This window comes from Lonchura striata, chromosome 1, assembly GCF_046129695.1.
Source record: "Lonchura striata isolate bLonStr1 chromosome 1, bLonStr1.mat, whole genome shotgun sequence".
Taxonomy (NCBI): Eukaryota; Metazoa; Chordata; class Aves; order Passeriformes; family Estrildidae; genus Lonchura; species Lonchura striata.
In genome coordinates, this window is record NC_134603.1 from 142,688,760 (window position 1) to 142,710,575 (window position 21,816).

Below are 21,816 nucleotides of genomic sequence, written 5' to 3' on the forward strand. Positions count from 1 at the left end.
GTTTTTGTTAAGAGGGAGCAGAGGCAACGCCTGCCACACTCACCTGCAGTGTCCCTTCTAAACACTTTACAGAATGGCTATGATGTAGATTCAGGCGAAAGCCACTTTCCTGTTGGTTAGTTTCAAGGTTCTATGGCAACAGTTGACAATTAGAGATGAACCCTGGTGGGAAACAATGAGGGATAAATCATAGCACAGACAAATCCCTCACCTGTGATGTGTTGGCAGAGGAATTACTATTTGCTTGCTGTTGATGAATTTGTGCAAGCTGCTGTTTCTGCATTAGTGCCAGTTGCTGTTGATGTTGCTGGTATTGTTCGGCTGTAAATGCTGAACAAAATATAAAATGAGAAAATACTACATCAAAATATGTAGGAGTTGTGTATATAAACACATGTACTTTATAAACCTAAACCCCCACCTCCAAAAACTACCACAACAAGTTCCTAAGAGCCTTAATGCACTTTTATGTCAAAGAGGCTGACATCCTCCTAGAAATTTTTGTCCAAACACCTTCTCTTTTTGTCTGTTTAGTATATAGGCCTTAACTGAATTTAGCTCAAGATACTAAAAAGGAAGGAGAAAGGAACCAAAATGCAATCAGTCCACCAAAAACTCTTTAAAAACAGATTTAAAAGAATTATTAAATAGAAATGGCATCACTCTTTTCACCTTGTGAAACTACAGTATCAGTATTATTCGAGAAATAGGATTATATGCAAAACTTGGCAACTGCAATGCACCCCTCACTGACAGCATTCTGGAGGCAGCAAGGGCCTACAACTAAGATTTATGTTTCAATTGAAAACACTAAGTTGGGCATGCTCACAACTCCGCAGGCTATTGCTGTACAGTACCTTTTTCATCTGTAACTACACATGTACAAGTAGCTCAAATACCAAATTTCACAGAACTATATCCTTCTCTCTAAAATCTTTGAAAGGTGACTCAGTAGTCAGTGCATCACAAGTCAGGCAGAATTTTATCCATTTAACCCACAGGTATAAAACTGATGAAGCTTAATTCATACACATTGACAAGGAGATGCCCAATGGTGCAGCAGAATCACTATTTCATTGACTAACTTCAGTGCGTTTTTTGTTTTAGTTTACTTTTTCAAAACAAAATGAAGTCTCAGTTTTCAATCTACAAACTGAATCAAGGTTAGAGTTTGGATGCCCTTGCAAAAGATACACCTTCCAGATTTTCCAATTTTATATTCAGATTGTACAAATGCTCCCAAATATATGCTGTAAATAGTACTCATACTTCAAGAATGCACTGGAAGTCACACTTTTGGGGAAGCTCACTACTGCCTGGCAACAAATACTGTTCACAAATTGAAATTTTTAAGACTCTTTAGTTAATCTACTCCTTCAGGCTTGCTTGCCTGAAGGAAACATGTTTGCATCAAAACCATAATCATGTCCTGCTTCTGGATACAACAGGATTCTGAAGATCAATTATACCTCACTTGAATAACAAGTCAGTATAAACGGCTGCAATATTTGGAAACATCAGAGCACACACTGCTGAGCATGCATTTTCCTGGTGTATTTGTCTTTTTTTGGCATTCAAATATTGTTCAAACTACTTCTAGTAATTAGAAGTATTAGAAATGGCACTGAAATTATGACCAGCAGTTTCCTATTTGAACACTTGAAGCTATAAAATTTTATTCAGCTGTTACATTCACATTACCTTTTTTCATAAGTAACATCTTTGAGCAAGTAAGGATGTAGCACTTATTTATATTGCCATAAGCAACAAATTACTTAAAATTACTTCTACAAAGTTAAGTAACACTGCAATATTTTAAAATTACTCCTAGGAGAATATCTTAAAGGTAGTAACCTCACTCATAAATGTCCATACTTAAAAAAAAACAACAAAAAAACCCAAAAAAACCCAAACCAAACAAACTAGAATTTATTTACCAAATACTCAAGGAGATGACTGTTTAATTTTAACAAAAAAAATTTACAACTCCTTAAGCTGCCATCCAACACAAGTTAGAGCAAGAAAGCTTTAGCACGCAAAGATTAACAGGTGGAAAGCTGAGCAGCAGTAACAGAGGGAGGAAAATGGATATACTGTTCTGGTACTGTGAGATATATAATATTGTTTTTCCAAACCCTAAAATTTAGAATCAACATACATTTAGCCAACATAGTGCCAGTGACACTGAAGGTTCCATTTATTTACTTATGGTATGATTTATCAGGGTGTCCTGTGCAGGGACAGGAGTTGGATTTGATGATACTGATGGGCCCCTTTCAACTCAGTACTGATTCTATGAACGAGGTATTTTATTCTGTAGTATAGCACTGTAAATGTAGTGCTTAGGAACAGATTGCTTAAGTAATGTAAACAAAAACAACCCACAGACTGACAAAGAAGAAAAAGGGCAAAAAAGGATATGCTGTACCACCATCTTTAACTATGATTAAAACTTCTGCCATCATAATCACCTTACTTGTGCCTATTTAAGTGAAATTAGTAGCTTATTTCAGTCTTCAAGACTTAAGTATATATTTAAGATTCTAGCTATAAAACAGAGCTGAGGTGAACACAGTCACCTGTGTTGGTTTAACCACCCCCAAAATACTGGTTTCTTTTGCAACAGCAGTAAATGAAGCTTATGGAGATGAGCGGTGTTTTTTTAGGAAAGACCATGCTAAATAATTGGTGGAAGCACTCTTCTTTCCAGAAGTACATTTTGAAAAGCATTATTTTTGAAATTATACATCAGTTATTTTCTTTTTAGCAGCCTGAGACCCTTAGAGATGTATGCTTCTCACCACTTTGGAAAGTTGTATAGCTGTCAAAGGAAACAAGTGACAGACGAACCCCACTACCACCACCACCCTCATCTATATTCCAACTGCTCCTCCTCCACTTAAAACGAGTACCTGGAAAATACACTCAAGAACAACTAATTTCAACATTTTTGCTGCTTCCCTTTTTAAAAATACAAGTCTAACAGACATTTCCAAATACTATTTACAACTATCAGGGGTTTACTGTGGAATTCTGAATCAGTTGCATCCAGGTTATAAAGGCAGTAGTGCTCAGAAAGAACTGTTGCCATCTACAGCCTCCTAAAATAATCTGATTTTCTTTTTCCATAGACAGATGCTAATGTACCAGAACAGGTTATAGATTGCTATTATGCAAGCCAAGTCTTCCCTCTCCATGCCCAAGAAACACTACATTGAAAGTTTATTGAGAACATTGCTACTACTGTGAACTATGCAAATAATTTCTTCTGAAGACCTGCAATCTAGGACAGCATTACTTTATTCCTCTTCTATTAAAAGCCATCATGTTTCTCCACCTCCTGCTCTCAGACTACAATCCACATTACATTTCAGTTGAAAAAAAATAAACATATTGATTGTGAGATATAAGTTGTTTCTGAAAACTGCCATTCCTATGCATGTAAAAACCCATTTGTATGTACCTTACATGAAGTACTTTCACCTATTTAACCTTACATATTCCTTTCCTGTGGCACCCAACTGTGACTGGAATTAGGGAAATCATGTATGCGTAGCACAGTGAAATCACAGGTGAACCAACTGTGCCTCCACATCTGCAGGTACAATCCTGAGCTTCTCAAAGAACAAGTCTAAGTTCAGCTTTCTTTTTTTTAAAGAATCAGTTCAAACAGAAAGTGCTGCTGCACAAAAACAGAGCTGCTATGAATGTGTTAGGTGACTTGCAGAGAATACTTTCTGCTTGTTGCAATGTAGCATTGATGCAACTGGACGGGTGCCAAACTCAGCATCTTGTTAATATGAGTTCATCTAATAAAAAACAGTGAGTATCCCTAAAAACCTTCTTCCAAAAATGTTATTCTCTCTTCTCATTTTTGTTACATAAAAGAGAAAGGACACAGCTGAAAATCTTTCATGTGTGTCAAAAGAAAAATGATATATGGAGAAAAAGTAGAAAAAATTAATGTCATTATCTGCCTGGGAAAAAATGAGCAGGCAAGCAGCAAGCCCACACCTTTTCTGAACACTCAGAACAGTATCCATATTTCTGGTAACTCAGGAGAGTATTGCTACACAGCACTACACAAAGTTACAGATTCCTGACATTACTGGAGACCTTCAAGGCTTTTAATAACATTAGTAAAGCAACAAAAAGCCAAACAACAGCTTAAAGTTTAAAAAAAGGAACAAAAAATAATATTCAATGTTTAAAGATGACATGTGAGATTTTAAGACAAGCCCTTGCTTCAGCAGCTCCAAACAAGGATGCAGTGCTTACAGACTCTTCTCAAACAGCATGCTCCAACCTCAGTGGTCATGTAATGACTTAAACAGTGATAAAACACAGTTTCATCCACTACAGAGAACCATTACAAAGTGATGGGTAAAGGAGGAAATCTCAACCACCACTACTAATACACAATAAATAAGAATATTACAATTTCAGAATATCTCAACTGTCTTTCACATTCAACAGCTGTATCTTGCCACAAAACTTCTATATACTTTCCTGACACCTCCAGTAATTTATGCAAGTCATTTGACTCTTAAGTTAACCTAGCCCAACTCCTTTTCTGACCTTAAACATGAACCTTAAGCACAACTCTGCCTCAAGTTATTCACATCTTAAGATGGTTATCAGAAGATGGGTAACTCTTTACCAAGAGATCTGGCTATACAAATGCTTTATATTTGTTTGCAGCACACTGTATCAAGTGGTAACATTTCAGTTGAGACAACCTCCAGATTTGAAGTCAGTATATGATGTTATGCTGTTATCCGGTTCATTTAACAGCTTGGGACAACACACACAAATATTCTGCAACTGTACTGGAGCTGTACTTCGGTAGCAAGGAAATGTTTTTGGGCTTACACACTGGAAAAGGAAGGTAGAGTAAAAGACTTCAGGAGTTTTCAGCTATGAGTACAAGGAACAAAACCCTGTACATTACTGATACTGACTGACAGGATAAATGACTCAGTATCTCCTCAATGACAGCTACAAATCTGTTTTATTAAAAAGCAGTGAGCTATTGCACACTGCACTATGAATGTGTTTTTCTACAATCACTTCTATGAGTGTTTGTACTCTTTGGGATAATGACATATAAATTTTTACTTGAACTAAGCCACTGAATATCATTTTTTGATTGCATTATTCTGTTTATACATCAACCAAATTTGATGGGATGGTGATACTCAGCAGGTATTGTTTTTCAGAGCACAGAGTAACAGTGATACTGTCAATGGACTTTTTAAAGATCCATAGTTTGCAGCAGTTTTACACTGCAATGTAAATATTCTAACAGTGCTCACTGGTTGTACCGCAGCATTTAACATGTACTAGCCTTACAATGCTGCAGCTCACATTTAGCTTCTCTGAAAATTCAAGTTCTTGCCAAAAGTGGCCAAAACCAGTGACAATTGAGTGTCTGTGGGGGGGCTGGCTGTGCCATCTGTATGAACAGATGGGCCTTTGTATGATCACCAGCCACAGCTTCCGCTCCCGACTACTGCTGCAAGTTTTACTGTGAGGTCACTCACTTGTTACTTTGCTTCCCTCAAGAAGGAAAATACAGACTTTACGTTGACAACAATAACCAGTTTCCTAAAAAAAACCCAACCAAACCAAACCAGGGAGCATACCACAGAAAGCAGAAAATCCATGTGTAAGTTCCTGGTCCCTCTACTGGCATTCCTTCCATTTCTGAAATGGAAGATGCTCACTAGATTTGCCAGGCAAACTGAGCAAGCTTTGTGGAGTCAACTCAAGATCATCTTAGCTAGATAAGCTTTTATCTTCTCTAATAAAGTTTTAAAAAAATTTAATACTGAGAGACTCAGAAACAGCATAATTAAACTTTTAGACAAGTGTTTCAGTCCTGTTAAACATCGTAAGAATTAGATACTGAAATTACAGTAGCTTAAAATTGATTCATAGCAAGTTAAGTATCTACTCTCAAGAGCAGAAATGATATTTCAGTGGGAATACGTAAACGTTAAGACTACATTAGGTTCAAAGAATTTCTCTAATCCATTTATAGAATACTAGATTCTGTGATCCTTCCAGTGGAGGTGATAACCATTAAAAAGGTAGTTTTGATCAGAAGAAAGTTCACTTAGCTAAAGCTTCCAAACTTTTTCAGAAATTCAGTGAACTAGAGAACTGCTAAAGTGTGTGGAAAGATGATACATCATGTTACAATGTCTTCTTAAGGGGACTATATGGGAGCATCACATCCCTGCTGTATAAGACAACAGTTAGTGGTTACTAATGCCAAAATGCATGCAAAGCAAACATCAATCACAATGCTAAGTAATCTAGAACATCACATTTTTAAATCTCTATCTTATGAGAGATGTTATCTGGCTTACACTGCCTGGTTAAAGATTTTCTACTGTATAGCAAGTTCTCACCAGTGAATTCAGAAGATTGGAGAGACTTAGAGCCATCAGTGTGATTTAGTATTTGATGCACCAGGCCCAAAGATGTTTCACTTTCTGAAAAGAAGTTCAAGATTGGTTTTACTTAAACACGGCATTATTACACACTATGAGAACATGAACCATTATGCCCTTGATTATTACTACTACAGAAATTTATTTCAGCCCAACAGAACTTAAGTGTGAAACTCCTAATATCAGAACTGGAGAGATTATAAACTAGATAAAAGGCCTATATATGCACTCCCTACTTGGTAGCAGAAGACAGACAGAAAATAATTAATAAGGATTTTTTATTAGCCATTGAATGAAAGCTAGAAAACTTCCTATGCACTTTTATTTGTCTGCCCATTATTCTTAAAATGAGTTTCCACCAAAATGTCACATGCCAGTTAGGATACACACAGTTCACTGCAGTGAACTGTGACCATCCTTGCATGGGATGCAAAGTGTAACAGCTCCACAAGCCCCAGAACTTTGGAGCAAAGTTTTACTCCAACTGAAAGTGAATGAGAAAATTCAGTAAGACTACCAAATCTTGAATTCTCTGGAAGTGCTCAGGTGTTTAAAAAAGTACTGACTCTTCCCACATCCTCAGTCACATTTCCCAGACTAAAGACTTTTTTTTTTTTTCCTTTTTGTATTTCCTCCTTCAACTAAGTTTAGGATGGGCTATAAACATCTGTTACTCTTGAGGCCTTTGCTTTCCAACTAGGATCTCAACAGCTCAGCCACAGATGGACCAAGACTATTAAATTCCAATGATCACTGGAAGTGACCATTACAAATTTCAGTATTTTTCATCACCAAGTTTATCCTGTAATGTGAAAGAAGCATTTAAAATAAGGGAAAACAGTAACACAGAGCAGTGTTGAGAATATTACAGATACAAGGGTTAAATAAAAACATCTAAACACAGCCACTGATGGCATAAAAGCCATGAACAAGTCCTTCTACATTGCTACAAGGAATTGCCACAAGCATTGAGAAGCTTTCTCCTGTTTCTTTCTGGGAAAAGGTTGTTTAAAACCGGGCTTCAGGTATAACACCTTAATGACAACATGAAAAAACAGCATAGAATCAGAGTAGTTTGGGTTGGAAGGGACCTTAAAGATCATCTAGTTTCAAACCCCCTGCCATGGGGAAGGACACATTCCCCTAGAGCAGGTTCAAAGCCCCATCCAACCTGGCCTTGAACACTTTGAGGGGCTTCCCAGAATGGAAGCCCTGGAAGTTATGGATGGGGCTTCCACAACTTCTCTGGGTAACCTGTTCCAGTGCCTCACCATCCTCACAGTAAAGAAGTTCTTCCTAATTTCTTCCTAAGAATTTCTTCTAATCTAAACCTACTGTATTTTCAGTTTTAATAATTCTCCCCCTTGCCCTGTCACTACACACTCTTGTAAAAAGAGCATGCAGCATCTTTCTCGTAGGCTCCTTTCAGATACTGGAAGGTCCCAACTAGGTCACCCCGAAGCCTTCTCTTCTGCAGGCTGAACAAGTACAGATCCATCAACCAACATTACATATTTGGGAAATGGAAGCACAGCTCACTACCCTGCTAGATCCCCAAGCATGTAAAACTGCTTTTAAAAAGCATATTAAGAGGTCCAGAAAAAACATGCAAGTTTAATGGGGAAAATGTTATTTCTATGGAACTCCCACAGCAGAAGTTACTGAACAGCAATGCACAATTTGCATCACATCACCAAAAGTCTAGTTTACAAGAAAATGCAAGGCATTTGAATGTATCCTGGATACATACAGCTTTTCATGTATAGTATGTTTATTCATATATACAATCCCAAACACAAAACCCAACAGCTTTCAGTACGGCTTCTTCTCCAAGAGTGATTTCTCAATTCAGTTGAGCAGGCTCCAGTGAACTGCCAGCCTCTTTAGCCCTGCCAGCTTTTACACATTGTTTTCAAAATGATCCAGCTTCTGGGTGATGAAGACAGAAAAGAACATAATGCAAGAACCACTGCCTACTCTTAGCAGAGCCTGGGAAGCAGTGCTCTAATACTTCACTAGTGATAGGTATCTCTGCTCTGCTTCCTAAACACCAGGCTGAAAGGGAATGATACATGTGTGCAGCTTTAAGTGTCTCAAACTTGTTTACAAGATCCAAGCACTCAAAAATGTGAATGCAACATATTTAACACAAAGTCTCCAGCAGAGAGCAGAGTCTCTTAAGTGACGCAGGTCAAAGACTGCTATTTGCCTGGCAGAACCAAAGCAATCAACAGGGAACACAAACGCTTCAGCTCAATACTCATACCTACTGTACACTCCATCTCTGAGGATTATGACTGAGAAACCTGACACTGTCAGCAATACAGGCTCCTTTACTGAAGTAATTCTGCTGCTGAACAAGTTAATTCTCCACAAAAATAATGCTTTAATGTTCTTGCTTCCTTTGTAGCAATGTTCTGAATAACATGTCTTAAGACCTTTTAATCAGCTCTTCTTGCAAGAGGGCAAAGGATACTTTTTCATAATACTTCAGTAAGATCAGAAGGAACTACCCTCTACACAAGTGATGCTACTTGGCACTTGCTCCTGCTGCCAAAGTCTAGCCTTCAGCACACCACAAGTGTTCAGGTAACTTGTAAGGGATTTTAAGACACCCTTTCTCAGTTTACACACAAAACCTCAATGCAACAACATCCACAAATCTTTAATACTGAGCACTCTGAAAGCTAGAATCAGAATAATTTGCATTTCTTCAGGATCAAACGCACTTCAAAATGTTAAATGACCAGCTCTGAGGAAACCTCTCTTTGATCTTCAGGATGAAAATCAAGGCTCCCTGTAGCCAGAGAATGGTACATTACAGCACAGCTTTTGTAACACATCCTCTCATTAACAGAAGACCTGAGATACCATCTCAACTTCATGGCCCTGCTAGCCACACATAACAGACCCTAGAAAAGTACTTTCCACATCAGTTGTTCCATGTCAGCAGTATGTCTGCATCATGCAAGGCAGAAAAAGCCCAAGCAGGGAAAAAACGCCCACTCATGTGATGGCACATAATAAACATGGCAACATGACCACCTCTGTTGGTCACTACAGAATCCCAGGATGAACATCTTAAAAGTAATTAATACAGTTTGACCACAACTTACAGTAGCAGTAAAAGGGTAGTATGACTTAAAAATACAGATATATTAATAAGTGTTTTCTGACAAAAGATCAAGTGCCACTTCAAAAACCTAAAAGGCAAACAGAAACAAATCAATAACATTCACAACCACAAACTCCCAGCTTTAAAGACAACTAAGAAAAAGCAACAGGGGAATCCTACAGCGTTGTTAAGCTGCAACAGCAACTACTACAAAAACACCAGTATGACTTTTAGATACCTGAGGTTCTCTACAGTATTGGCTACAGGAGAACAAAACTCAGCAGCTGCAGCCCCCTGACAGGCAGCTCTGTATAAGTCAGACTCACACACAAGATGTGCAAACAGCCCCGTGATCTGTACAGACAATGTATCTCACAGAATCCTTTTAGAAAATGGAAAAAAAACCAAAAAAAACCCACTAAAACCACACTGGTACCAAGATGGAGCAGATTGTGCTCCTTACAAACGCTTACACCTAAACAGGTGATCAGCAGCACACCACACAAACACAGACTTGCATACACTCCAATGCCACAAGAACCACAATTAAGACTGTATCCATATAATTATTTATAATCTACCTGGTTAATAACAAGTGACTATCCAAAGACTCTGGTAACCAATTTAAAGTATACCTATGAATTCAGATAGCTGTATTTTTTTATTGAACATTTAATTTCTGCATCAAATCCTAGTAAAATTATGAAACTAAACTCTACATTTGTATTTTGAAAAGCTTGGGATACTTAAATATTTTTTTAAGATGCTGAATAATCTTCACAGAATTCCAAGCACAAATGAACGTATTATACCAGGTACTTACACTAGTATGTATTATTTTCCCATAGGCTTCAATATACAACCACACAATTAAAAACTTCTATGGCACACATAAATAATTCCATTTAATTCCTTAATTATGCAGATAAATAACCTTACAATCTATTCCAGGGAAAAAAGCACTCTAAAAGGATGTGTGTGTGTTTATTTTTACAGACACACACACACACAGACATGAGCTTTAAACTCCATCTGCCAATTTTTCATGTCTATGTGACTTTCAAATGTAAAGCACTGCCCATGAATACTTTGCAGTGTATTTACAGTCTATTCAACACAGAGTGGTTTCGTTTTCACTCATCTGGCTACCATTTATCACAGTTCAGTCTGGCCACCAGGCAGAGAAGGCCCTCCTTCACTTCTGGACTTGTTTTACTAATTCAAGCCAGCGAACAAGCAGAATTTAAACACCAAAAGCCACACTAAGATCACAAACCAGAAGAACCATCAGTTTTAGCCCTAGCACATTTCCAGCAAGAAGAAAGGGGCATGGGGGCAAGGACCTACTTCTACGACAGCATGGAGAGGAAGCATGAAATAAAGCAGCAAACAAAGCTGCTCACTAACTCTACAAATGCAAGGAGAAATAATTTTCAGGAAAAAACCTCAAAACATGATACAGCAGGGAAGGCATATAATATAGTGGCAAACAGAAGATTAGAGTTATCCGATAACCAGTGTAACAGTCTTTAAAGTAAATTACCAAAACAACCCACAACTTCCTTAGTTTATTAGGTATATGCATCTCTGCTCATCATACTCCTACATTATCCAGGTTTTCTGATTGATTTCCAAAGCCGTAATTCAAAATGGCAAGGAAAATATGATTCTAGAGACTCCTTACAAAACCATGGTGAACTTCTAAGGTTGTTTTATATAAAAAATGATGTCACTTTAACCTTCTATAAAAAGATCACATTTACAGTAACTCATGAATTTTGATGAGTTGGTAAGTTCCATTCTAACCATGTAAATACCAGTCTTCCAGTAAGAAGCAGCAAGAGTGATGCTATCCAATAGCGTTCCAATTAAAAATCACTAACACATGACATTTTTTCAGAGTCAGATCCTCAAATCTGTAATTAGGTTCTGTAAGATGTAATCTGCCACTTGCTGACAAGATGTGATGTGATTAGTCCAAGAGTTTTGCTAAGCATAAGCAGATGTATCGGTGAGGGTGGGCTAGACACTTCTTGGCTGGGAAATGGCATTTAAGTTCATTGAAGTTAAAGTAAGAATTCACAGCATGCTGGGACTCTAAATGCAAACATCTTACCTAAATATTTCCCATCACTGCCAGACCTTGTACTAGAAAAAATGTGGTACATAATATTTATATCAACATTTCTATTAATGTATTTTTAATTTCAAAAAATCCAAATATTCCGTGAACTTAAACCCTACACAATACTGTTGTTTCAACTTTTATATTTCTAACATTGTAATTACATACCATTGCAGCATTTGTATAAATGTCAGATGCGGTACACTACTGTTAGCAAAAAATGTGAATAAATTCAACGTAGCAAAAAAAGATACACTTGAAGATAGGCTGCTGTCCTCAAAATAGACCACAATGTAAAATATAGATGACCTAATGATATTCTGGATTTTCTGACATAAGCTTAAAACTTCTAGAAGCAAGTTTGTTAAAATAAACATACCAATATGTGCTGAACCACTGCTACTTTTACTTTGTATAGAGGTACTGCATGTCTGGGTCCCGGGTTGTGCTGTGCCTGTTCGATTTAAACCCCTGTATAATTTCCTACAGGAGAGTTCATCATTGTCACTGTCATGTAGGGATGGTGTCCGAGGCCTAAAATGCCGCCATCTACATGATTTGATATTGACTAGTATCTGACTGAGGTCTTTTGAGAAAGATTTGTCCGAGGTATTTGTTTCTGAGGTATTGGCAAATTGACTGATTGAAGAGTGTTGCGATGAGGAAAACCTTTCCAAATCCAGATGATGAAATGCACTATCGTAGTCCGAATGCGCTCTGTCTAGTAGCACCCTAGAACCAGGAGAACAACGCACAATTAAACAGCAGCAAGAAAACATCAAGAAAGTCTGTCTGACACGTGTGCTTGTGGATGACAAAGGGATAAAAAATGCAACACAAAAGTGTTCTAGAACAAGCCAACACACACATACACGCTCCCCCGACACAATGCATGACCACCTATTATTTCACAGTATTTACATAGTTTCTATTGTCTGAAGAGGAGCTGAGGTACAACATCACACTTTTATGAAAGACACTTCAAAAACACAAAATTAAAACAAAAAGACCTAGAGAATAACAGTGCTTAACTAAAAAGTGATTATTATGCCCTCCTAAAGTAACTTCATTTCCAAAGTCTTACTCCCATATATACTGGCTATACCTACAAACATCCCAAAAGAGTAGGGATGTCACATATTAACATCCAAATCCCCTTGTAAACCACCCAGTAAGAGCTTATTTGAGGGTAGCTATGCAAAAAATTTAAAACCAAACCAATCACAACTGAAGATATACACTCATTTTCATGCCAAAAATGGGAGTGCAAGCAATAGAAAAATCTGAGAACTATTTAAGAAAACAATACTAAAACAGCTTCTACTAGTGCCAAACAAAAATGGAGACATTAGGCAGCTAATCTCCCTGTGATGTCTAATTTTTTTTAATTTTTGGTTTTCAAAAGACTGTTCTTCTTTGCATCTTACCAATTTAATTTTCTTTTTAAAAACAGCAACAATTACACAGCACTTACCTTCCACCACGGCCAACCCGTCTTCGTGCAAACCCAATACACCTCTGGGGTACAGTGAGGGTGGTTAAGCAGTATCTGTAACGCACATCTCCTAATCTTCCCTCCTTAGGGCTACTCCAAGGCCAGTTTCCAGGTTGGTCTAAATGAGGCTTAAAATAATTTTAAACAATTAAACATGAGATGTTTTCACACAATGACACTGTCTTACAATGCACAAGGAAATTCTACTTACAGCATAGTACTGACAGCCTGCTTTCCTACGGAAGGCAAAAGGACCATCAGGATCATTTTCTTCCTCAGCCTCCGAAGAACCAGACAAAACCTTTGAAGAGGGGATAGGGTGAGAGTGGTGTATGAGGAGAGGCATCAAAAATTCCTGAGTTTTACTTCTGCTGTTTCCCAAAGAGCAACATAAAACACTACAGGTCCTACCTGGGAAAGAGGTTCATCATCTGAGCTAGGAAAATCATACTGATTCAAATCTTTAGCATTGAAGACTGGCAGTGCAGCAGGACTTGTCTGTTGAGGAGTAGCAGCAGCGGACGAAGGTAAGACTTTTGGCTTCTTCTCATACTTTCTTTTGGGTCTAATAACATCAGGTTTATCTTGCTGCAAGAAAAATGAGAGCAGTGAAAAATTACACACAGAAAAAAATTACATTAAAAGAGGAGTTTAAGTCAACTCCTATGTAAGCAAGCTACTGACATGAACTAATCTCTCTACCATGTTCCAAATAAAGCATGCATTCATTTCAGTGTCTGAATTTAATTTCCAGTAGCTGAAACATTGAACGGACAATATGGAATCAAGCACTGTTTGCTCAATCTGTGGTAGGTAACTCACTAGCAGTTAAGGTAACAGTACTACTTTGGAGAAAGAGACCAAAATATGTATCGCGATCTCTCTATGAGGCACCTTCTTTATTTCCTAGCATTTTTAATTGATAGCCATTTATGCAGTGTCAGGGTATTACTAAGTACCAAGCAATGCTCTGAAAGCAAAAACAGACTTCTCAAAGAGATCTATAGTTTTGCAAAGTCTCTAAAAATTAAACATGTTTAAATTGCACATGTTTCCCCGTACTATGCAAAGTCAAGTTTAAGAGTATTTCCCAAGTTTCCAAGCTGTGGGACACTGCACTGATCCAACATCACTGATAAGCAAGTACACACCAGCAATCACAAGGACAATGCTTTACTACCAGTGGAAAAATTCACTGATTAAAGCCACCTTGTCAAATTCAGAACAGCCTCTGGATATTCTTTAGTTACAAGTTGCCTTGGTTTAAAATTCAAATTGTACCTCAGCATTTATCCTGTGTCACCTGACCTATTTAACATGTTCAGTTGTTCGCACTGTAGCTATGGTTTGTATGACACAAAATTAAAGCCTGCAGGGAGAAAAGTACTTGTCAGCTGTCTAAATCAAATAAGATTATTTGATATTTTACTTAAATATGAAACCAAAGATATACAGCAGGGGGAGAATTATCAATGGATCATATTTAAGAAACAAAACAAACCCTAACCCTCCATATTAAATTAACTACATAGCTTAGAACAATACCCTGTATTCACATAATTAGTTCTATCTTCTTACAATGCCTAATTTTATGGACAGGAGTACATTTATGGACAGTAGTAAAGACAAATGTTTCCCTCCTCCTGAATAAGAACACATTTGCTTGTGCCATTTTATCTGTAGTTTGCCTGTACTTCCTTTATTTCTATCTTGAGGAATGCTGGTAATCTGTTATCCTTCAAACTCCAACAGAAGAAAGCCATTTTATTTCACTTACAGCTTTGCTACCCTATTGTCAGTTCCAAAAAGCTTCCTCCCTCCTCCAATCCTAAAATGGTGTATTTTGTACACTTCACAGCATGAACAGTAACTCTGTTGTTGACATGACTTACTTTAACTTTATATTCTTTCAGTTCCATAGCTTCTTGGTGTTTAAAAGAACTGCTGTTAGTCACAGGAATAATGGGAATAGCATAGGTGGGTTTCAGCGGCTGCCGCTGTGCCATGACTTCAGACATGATCTCTCCACTATAGTCACCCAAATTATACCTGAAACCAGAATAAATTTTATTTTTTGGAGTGCAATATCCATCTGGTAAAAAATTGAGAAAAACAAATCAATGCTTGCAACTTGGGGTAAAAGGGATATCCAGTATATCAGCAAGAAGTGCAGAAAGTATTAGTCGAGAGAAGGAGATGAATAACATAGAAAATTCATTGCAATTAATAATACTGACAGATGAAAAAGGACAACTACTCTGTAAAGCATTTCCAAAAGGCAATACTGTAAAGAAAAGGTGAGGCTTACCCATCCCTTCCCTTGGGGACAGGTACCATTTAAAGAATTTATCATTCAAGAAGTTTTAAACAGTAAAACAGAATGCCTTTTACATGAATCCTCCTTCTTTTGTGTAACAGATCACTTTCAATAAGTAGATCGACGAAACATTACATGTCAAGTCCTATGACAAATGCTGAGTTGAAATGCCGTTCTCTATTCCGAGGGAGGTATTCAAGTCTTTCCTCTATTCAATAGCTTATTTTCTTTAAAAAGCTACTGGAAAAATCTTCATGATTTCTCTTCCCTCTCTTTCTGCTGAAAACGCTCAGGGCTTAAAAGAAGTGCCTGGGTAGAGCCAGTTCAGCTTGTCTCCCTAAAAACCCAGACTAAGAAGTCAGTTCTGCAGTTTTAAGGTACTGACTCACAACATTTGTTTTCATGCATGGACACTTAGGCTAGGAAGTTCTATTCAGATTCTAAGTACCAACCTAAAAGACAACTCCACACTACAATTGTGATCCTCAGTCAACTGGGAAAGTGTCACTTGGCAAAGCATTTGGCCCACAACACAGACAATCAACAGGATGGCAAAAGAAGCACTAGCTGGAGATGACTCTCACATTTAATACTACATGAAATGCTTGTTTTCCTCAAAAGGGTATTAGATCAAGCTTTTTTCGCAAAGAATAGAGATCATTAAATCAAAGAAGAATAGTAATGATTGAAATTTGCCTTAAAGATAGCTGGGATTTCCTTAATCTACATACTTAACACACAATTTCAAATTACTTTGATGGAAACTATGATCTCTCTTCTGGTATAATATACAGAGTAGATACCTAAATTTGAAAGTACCTACATATATGTAGCTTAATATGACAATAACCCTCCCTTAATACCCAACTGCCTAATGTTTTATTTTTTCTCCATAGCATATTCAGATTTGCCTATCCTGTAAATGTGAAACACTCTGAGCTATTTTAAAAATCTCCCACTGTTCAAATATTTGCAGCAATCCAAAAATAGTCTCCAAAGCTTTCTGCAGCAAATTTTCAGTAAACCTTACCTCTTTTCCATAATTTCCAGTGTTAAATGCAGCAACTCTCTCTTGCTTTTTTCCCTCCTTTTTATCATCTCCAGGATGGTTACTGCACGACTCAGATCACGACGCAGCTTCAGCATCTTTTCATAAGAAGCTTCATCATTTTTTCGATTCTGTAGATACATAAAACATGTGTTTTCCCACACCATTTAAGTTAAATAATCTGAATTAAAGTAAGTTATGAATATATAGGTATATTAAAAAAAAAGACAAGTCACGTGCTAAGCCAAAGAGAAGCATGTGCATGTTATCAGTGATACACAGCTTGCCAACAGCCTAAGTAAGTTTAACAGTTAAACAGTTAAATTTAGTGAAAAAGTGAATATAAACTTACATTTAATAGTGCAACTAAAGCTGTTTTATGTTTTTTGCACTTGCAAATTAAAAACAGAATATTCAATTTTTTATCATGTTGTACCTCACTGTAATTTTTTTCTTTATATAAGCAACTTTTGGAAAATGGAGAATGAACAGAAAGAAAAGCTGAGGGAGGCACTGATACACTTACTTTTCGTGTCTGCATCTTTTCCGTTCGTCTTCTAAAAGCAACATAAGGGTCATTTGTGCTGGAACCATCTCGTTTTTCCTGCTTCACTGCTGGAATAAGTGAAGGACCTCGACAATTTTTCCTCTTTTTAATCCAGTACTCATATACCTCTCTGATCAATTCATCATCTTCCTTCAGCAACAGCTTGGCCTCTTGCAGGCTGACTGGCTAAATGTAAAACCCAGCATGTCACTTTCATACAGTAATGCATAGAGAGTCTTTCAAATTCTTTATTCAAAGTACCATTGTACCTGCTGACCGCTGCCCTTTTCTAGTCTGTCTATCATCTCCTCAAATTGCAAAGGAGAGATGTCCATTCTTTTCTTCAACTTATTCACAAAGATCTCATCTTCCGAATCCAAGTCATAATCTGGCTGCTCAGCATCCAAACTAAAAGCTAAATGATACAGTGAAAACTAAAAGTTAGTTTTACTAAGAAAATGTCTTGTTCTAATAGCAACCACAGTACACACCACACTTCTCAAGAGAAAACCAAAATTACTTGTTTGAAAGTTGTAATAATGCTACTTCCACATGGATGTAAACATTGAGGTTTTTTCTTTAAAAAAATACTGTTAAATATTAGGCATAAAAGTTGACATCTACTTGTTATGGTTTTCTTAACCAATGAAAACTTATTAGTGGTCAAACCAACTAACAGCTTACTGCCTCACTGCTTCAGTAAGACATTTCTAGATTCATTAAAATCTTCAATGTTGCCAAGCATTCTGAAGTTTTATGTATTGTATGATCAGCAGTTCAGATTTCAGCCCAAACATACATCAATGATTTTTGTGATGTAGATGAGTCAGACTACACTGGCCCAGCATGACCTACCCTGTGTAGCAAAGTATCTCCAAATACAAGCAATGTCTTGCAGAATGCAAAAAACTGTTTTCCATGGTATCCTACAAAAATGCATCACTGCATTTGAAACGTGACTCCCTAGTTCTCATGCTTCATTTAAACTGCTGTGGTTGGTAAGAGACACAAATTTCTTTCCAAGTGCATACATGAAAACACATATCTAGTTTTAATAAATAAATGGGTAGAATACATATCTAGCTTAAAATTCACAATTCCAGCTTTAGAACAGCTAGATAAGGAAAATAAGAATGAAAAGTATAACCTTAATATCAGCATGGAAGACTGCTAGTAGGAAGGAAGTACAATTACTTTTTTACAATAAGGATGGTGAAACACTGTACCAGGTTGCCTGGTGGATGCCCATACCTGGGAACATTCACAGTCAGGCTGGACCAGGCTCTGGGCAACTTGATAAAGTTGAACTCCCCTCATTGCAGGGAGCTTGGACCTAGGTGATCTTTAAAGATCCCTTCCAACCCACACTATTCTACAATTCAAATATTTTAAGCCATTAGTGAGGCTCAAAATGACATACAAGTCTAGCATCTAACCAAAGTTAATTAGGCATGAGATATGTTCACATAGCACAGACACTGCTTTTTCAATTATGCTCATTACACCATACAACAGAATTCTGCAACAGGCTGTATTTTTCATAATTTTTTCCAAAGTTATCTGAAGTAATGTGGTGCTCACATGAAGGGTTGTGTCCATAGCAAACAGCTACTATCTTCCAACAAAAACAAAACTACAACAAATTTCCAGTGACATCAAACCCCATCTGCTTTTAGATGTAGAATACTTTCACCAGGCATAGGCAAATACTTCTACTGCTATTGTCATTTCTGGTTGTCTCCCCAATCCACTCTACTGCCATTTTTTCCTGGAGATGCTTCAGGGACAGGTATTCTGTTTCTTAGATATGCATTATTTATTTTCCTCTTTAAGTAGATTTGTGTCTGTGCTTGCTAACAAACCTAAATTTCTCTCCAAACTATTAATACTGAACAAGAATTAAACATACTTCTTTAGCAAGTAGTATTTTTCAACTTTGTTTCAACACTATGTTGAAAAAATTAGTTCTCAGAAATGAGTCTTAAGGGAGCTCAACAGACATTTATGAATGTCTTTACTAGCAAAATTAAATTCTCACAGAATCACAAGGTTGGAAGAGACCTTTAAGATCACATCCAACCCAAGCCCTAACACCTCAACTAAACCATGGCACTGAGTGCCACATCCAATGAACACATCCAGGGATGGTGACTCTACCACCTCCCTGGGCAGACAATTCTACTACTTTATCACTCTTTCTGTAGAAAACTTTTTCCTAACATCCAACCCTTGGCACAGCTAGGCTGCGTCCTCTCCATCAGCTGCTACCTGGAGAAAGCAGACTCAATATAGACGTCAATGAATGAGTTACTTTACTTACGCTGTATGTGAATCAGCTGCTTTGGCATTTTAAATTCTCCAGGATATATAGATTCATAGTATGCAATATTACTTTCTGCTTCTGGAACCGGTATAACCATGTTATCCCTCTTCTCTCCATAGACTTGTTGTGCTGAGATAGCCCGCTGCAAATGATGTTCCTATAAAGAAAAAAGTGAAATGAAAACCTGAGAAAGCCTCGCTCCGGCTGAAGGAGGTGCGCTTCTCTGCACAGCGCGGAGCTCAAGAGCGGCCGGCCGCGCCCGAAGCGCGCTGCCCAGGCCGGAGGGTCCCCGGCAGGTGGCGCTGTCCCCCCGCACTCCCCCCTCACCCCTCCAGGGCTGCGCCGCCCCGGGCGCACCCAGACACGCACACCGCGCTCAGGTGCTTCTGGAGAGACACTGAAGGCTGACTAGACATACAGATTGTAACAAGGAGATGCAGACAGATATTGACTCCAGTACTATTCTATAGTTGCCGTAGCCATTTATTATCAGTAATGTCAGAAAACCACATAGGAGGCTTTGCCATCATTGCCAATGAACAGCAACGATTTTACTTAGTGAATGACTCTTGAAGACGTTCTCATTTATTGCAATGCTTCCCATTGTCCTCCCTTTCCTTCTCCCAATCCATAAAAAAAACAGTAAAAATGCAATCCATTCTCCCTGTACTTCTGTCAAGACAGTGAGTAGTATCAGCAGGGTTCATACAGTTATTAACAGAAACCACACAGCTGTGTGCATGTCTTTAAGTAGTTTACTGACAACACAACAATTTTCCTCCTTATTAGCAGTGCTGGTTTTCTAAGTTTCTATTCTGTTCCTCCCCAGGTGTGCAGTAAACCAGTGCTACAATAGTTATGCCAATACATTTCTCAGAAAGATGCTGGGAAATACTCGAAACACTGAAATAATCGAAAGCAGGAACTGCAGCAAAAGGGCAACAGTGATACTTGGTTTTAACACTGAATGTATGATGTTTATCCATATTATCTTATTATATCTTTAGCTGTCTGACTTCAATTTAATTACTTTGGTACAATAAGGGCAATTAAGATCTTCTGTCTAAACTTTAGAAAAAGTAATCAAGAAGATTATAAAATAGCCTTTATTGTAGACTGCAAGGTCGGCACAGCATGAAATTCAACTGTGTTCTAATGTGTAATTCTGCTAAAAGAATTCACAGGATTTGAGTCTTATCTTCACACAAGCTGCAGACATTATTTCACATCTGTCCCCTGGTTATAAAGCTTCTTCATGAAAGAGACCAATCATGAGAACAAGGCATAAGCAGATTTGCAATCAGAACTCACTGCACTGGTTTTAACCTGCAGCATTTGTTAAGTCCAGACACACATGTCACCTAGGAGGTGTGGCAACATTCCTTCCTGGGTATGGACAAACTAATTTATTTTCTACCTTTTACCGAACTACTGCTATCAGACATCTCAGTATTTTGTAAACTGTAATAATTTCTTAGAATTACACAGCTACAACTTGTTGCCTAACAGGGAACTAAGCTTTATCTTCATATAGCCCAGTAGGATTCTGCATCAAATAGATAATAATAGCCAATGTTCTTTTAGTTAAGCAAATGCTCAATGGTTTTATAATAATATTAAGGTTTCATTGTGCATTTATCCCAGCTTGTGTCTCTCAACACCAAAAAACCATTTTATTTCAAAGAAAAGGATGACATGCACTGAAGAATCCAATTTCTTTGATCTACCTCTAACATGGACACAACTAGTAAGTACCAGTAACCTACAGTTCTTTACTAACAGGTTAAACTTTACTGTTAAGATTTATTTAAATACAGGTGTCTTAAAACAAAAGCACAAATTATAGTTTTGCCTTTCATCCCAATTACAAAAATACTCAGTATGTGAGCAGCCTTAGCAGTGCCACATATGAAAAGCAACTGGATGAAATTTCTCCCACTGAAAAAAGTTAACCTGCTTGTTAATTGTTTATATAAATTTCCATTCATCTAAAAAGACACACCACTAAACAGAAGAAACAAAGCAGACAAGGGAATTTCTCCTTATGCTTCCATGCATTAAAGTTTTCATTTATTTGGACAAACCCACAAGAGCAACTTTTCCCCCAACTTCAGTATCTCAGCTGGTGGCTCAGCACATCTCTCTCAATCTTGGTAACTGAGGTGGGTTGAGTGCTGGCCCAATGCTGGGGCACTCCCTAGAATTATTTACTCGTTTTCTGCTGTGAGATAAGGATTAGGAGAAGGGCAAAAGCAGGCTCAAAACTTTGTATAGAGAGTATAAAGAAAGCTTTATTAACAGAACTAAAAGAAGAATAATAAGAATCAGTATAAACTTTCAGAACACTTCTCCCCACAACTCTTCTTTCCTTTACCACTGACAACATAA

General features: G+C 37.6%; 1 protein-coding gene across 5 annotated transcripts in view; it reads right to left on the reverse strand.

Annotated features, from left to right (window-relative positions):
* The window catches only part of EPC1 (enhancer of polycomb 1), a 62,921-nt gene that overhangs the window by 2,744 nt on the left and 38,361 nt on the right, over window positions 1–21,816 (reverse strand). For 2 of the 5 annotated variants that reach the window (XM_021542967.3, XM_021542965.2), the window contains 11 exons: window positions 19,426–19,585; window positions 17,375–17,520; window positions 17,085–17,291; window positions 16,541–16,689; window positions 15,086–15,242; window positions 13,605–13,781; window positions 13,405–13,494; window positions 13,173–13,321; window positions 12,078–12,430; window positions 6,417–6,500; window positions 212–330 (listed from right to left, as the gene is read on the reverse strand). In XM_021542967.3, coding sequence (XP_021398642.1) covers window positions 212–330; window positions 6,417–6,500; window positions 12,078–12,430; window positions 13,173–13,321; window positions 13,405–13,494; window positions 13,605–13,781; window positions 15,086–15,242; window positions 16,541–16,689; window positions 17,085–17,291; window positions 17,375–17,520; window positions 19,426–19,525 — 1,731 coding nt within the window. In that variant the 5' untranslated portion in view covers window positions 19,526–19,585. Of the gene's footprint in view, window positions 1–43; window positions 131–211; window positions 331–6,416; window positions 6,501–12,077; window positions 12,431–13,172; window positions 13,322–13,404; window positions 13,495–13,604; window positions 13,782–15,085; window positions 15,243–16,540; window positions 16,690–17,084; window positions 17,292–17,374; window positions 17,521–19,425; window positions 19,586–21,816 lie in introns of all 5 variants that reach the window. The other 3 variants (XM_077788848.1, XM_021542971.2, XM_021542966.2) reach the window with 3 other exon arrangements.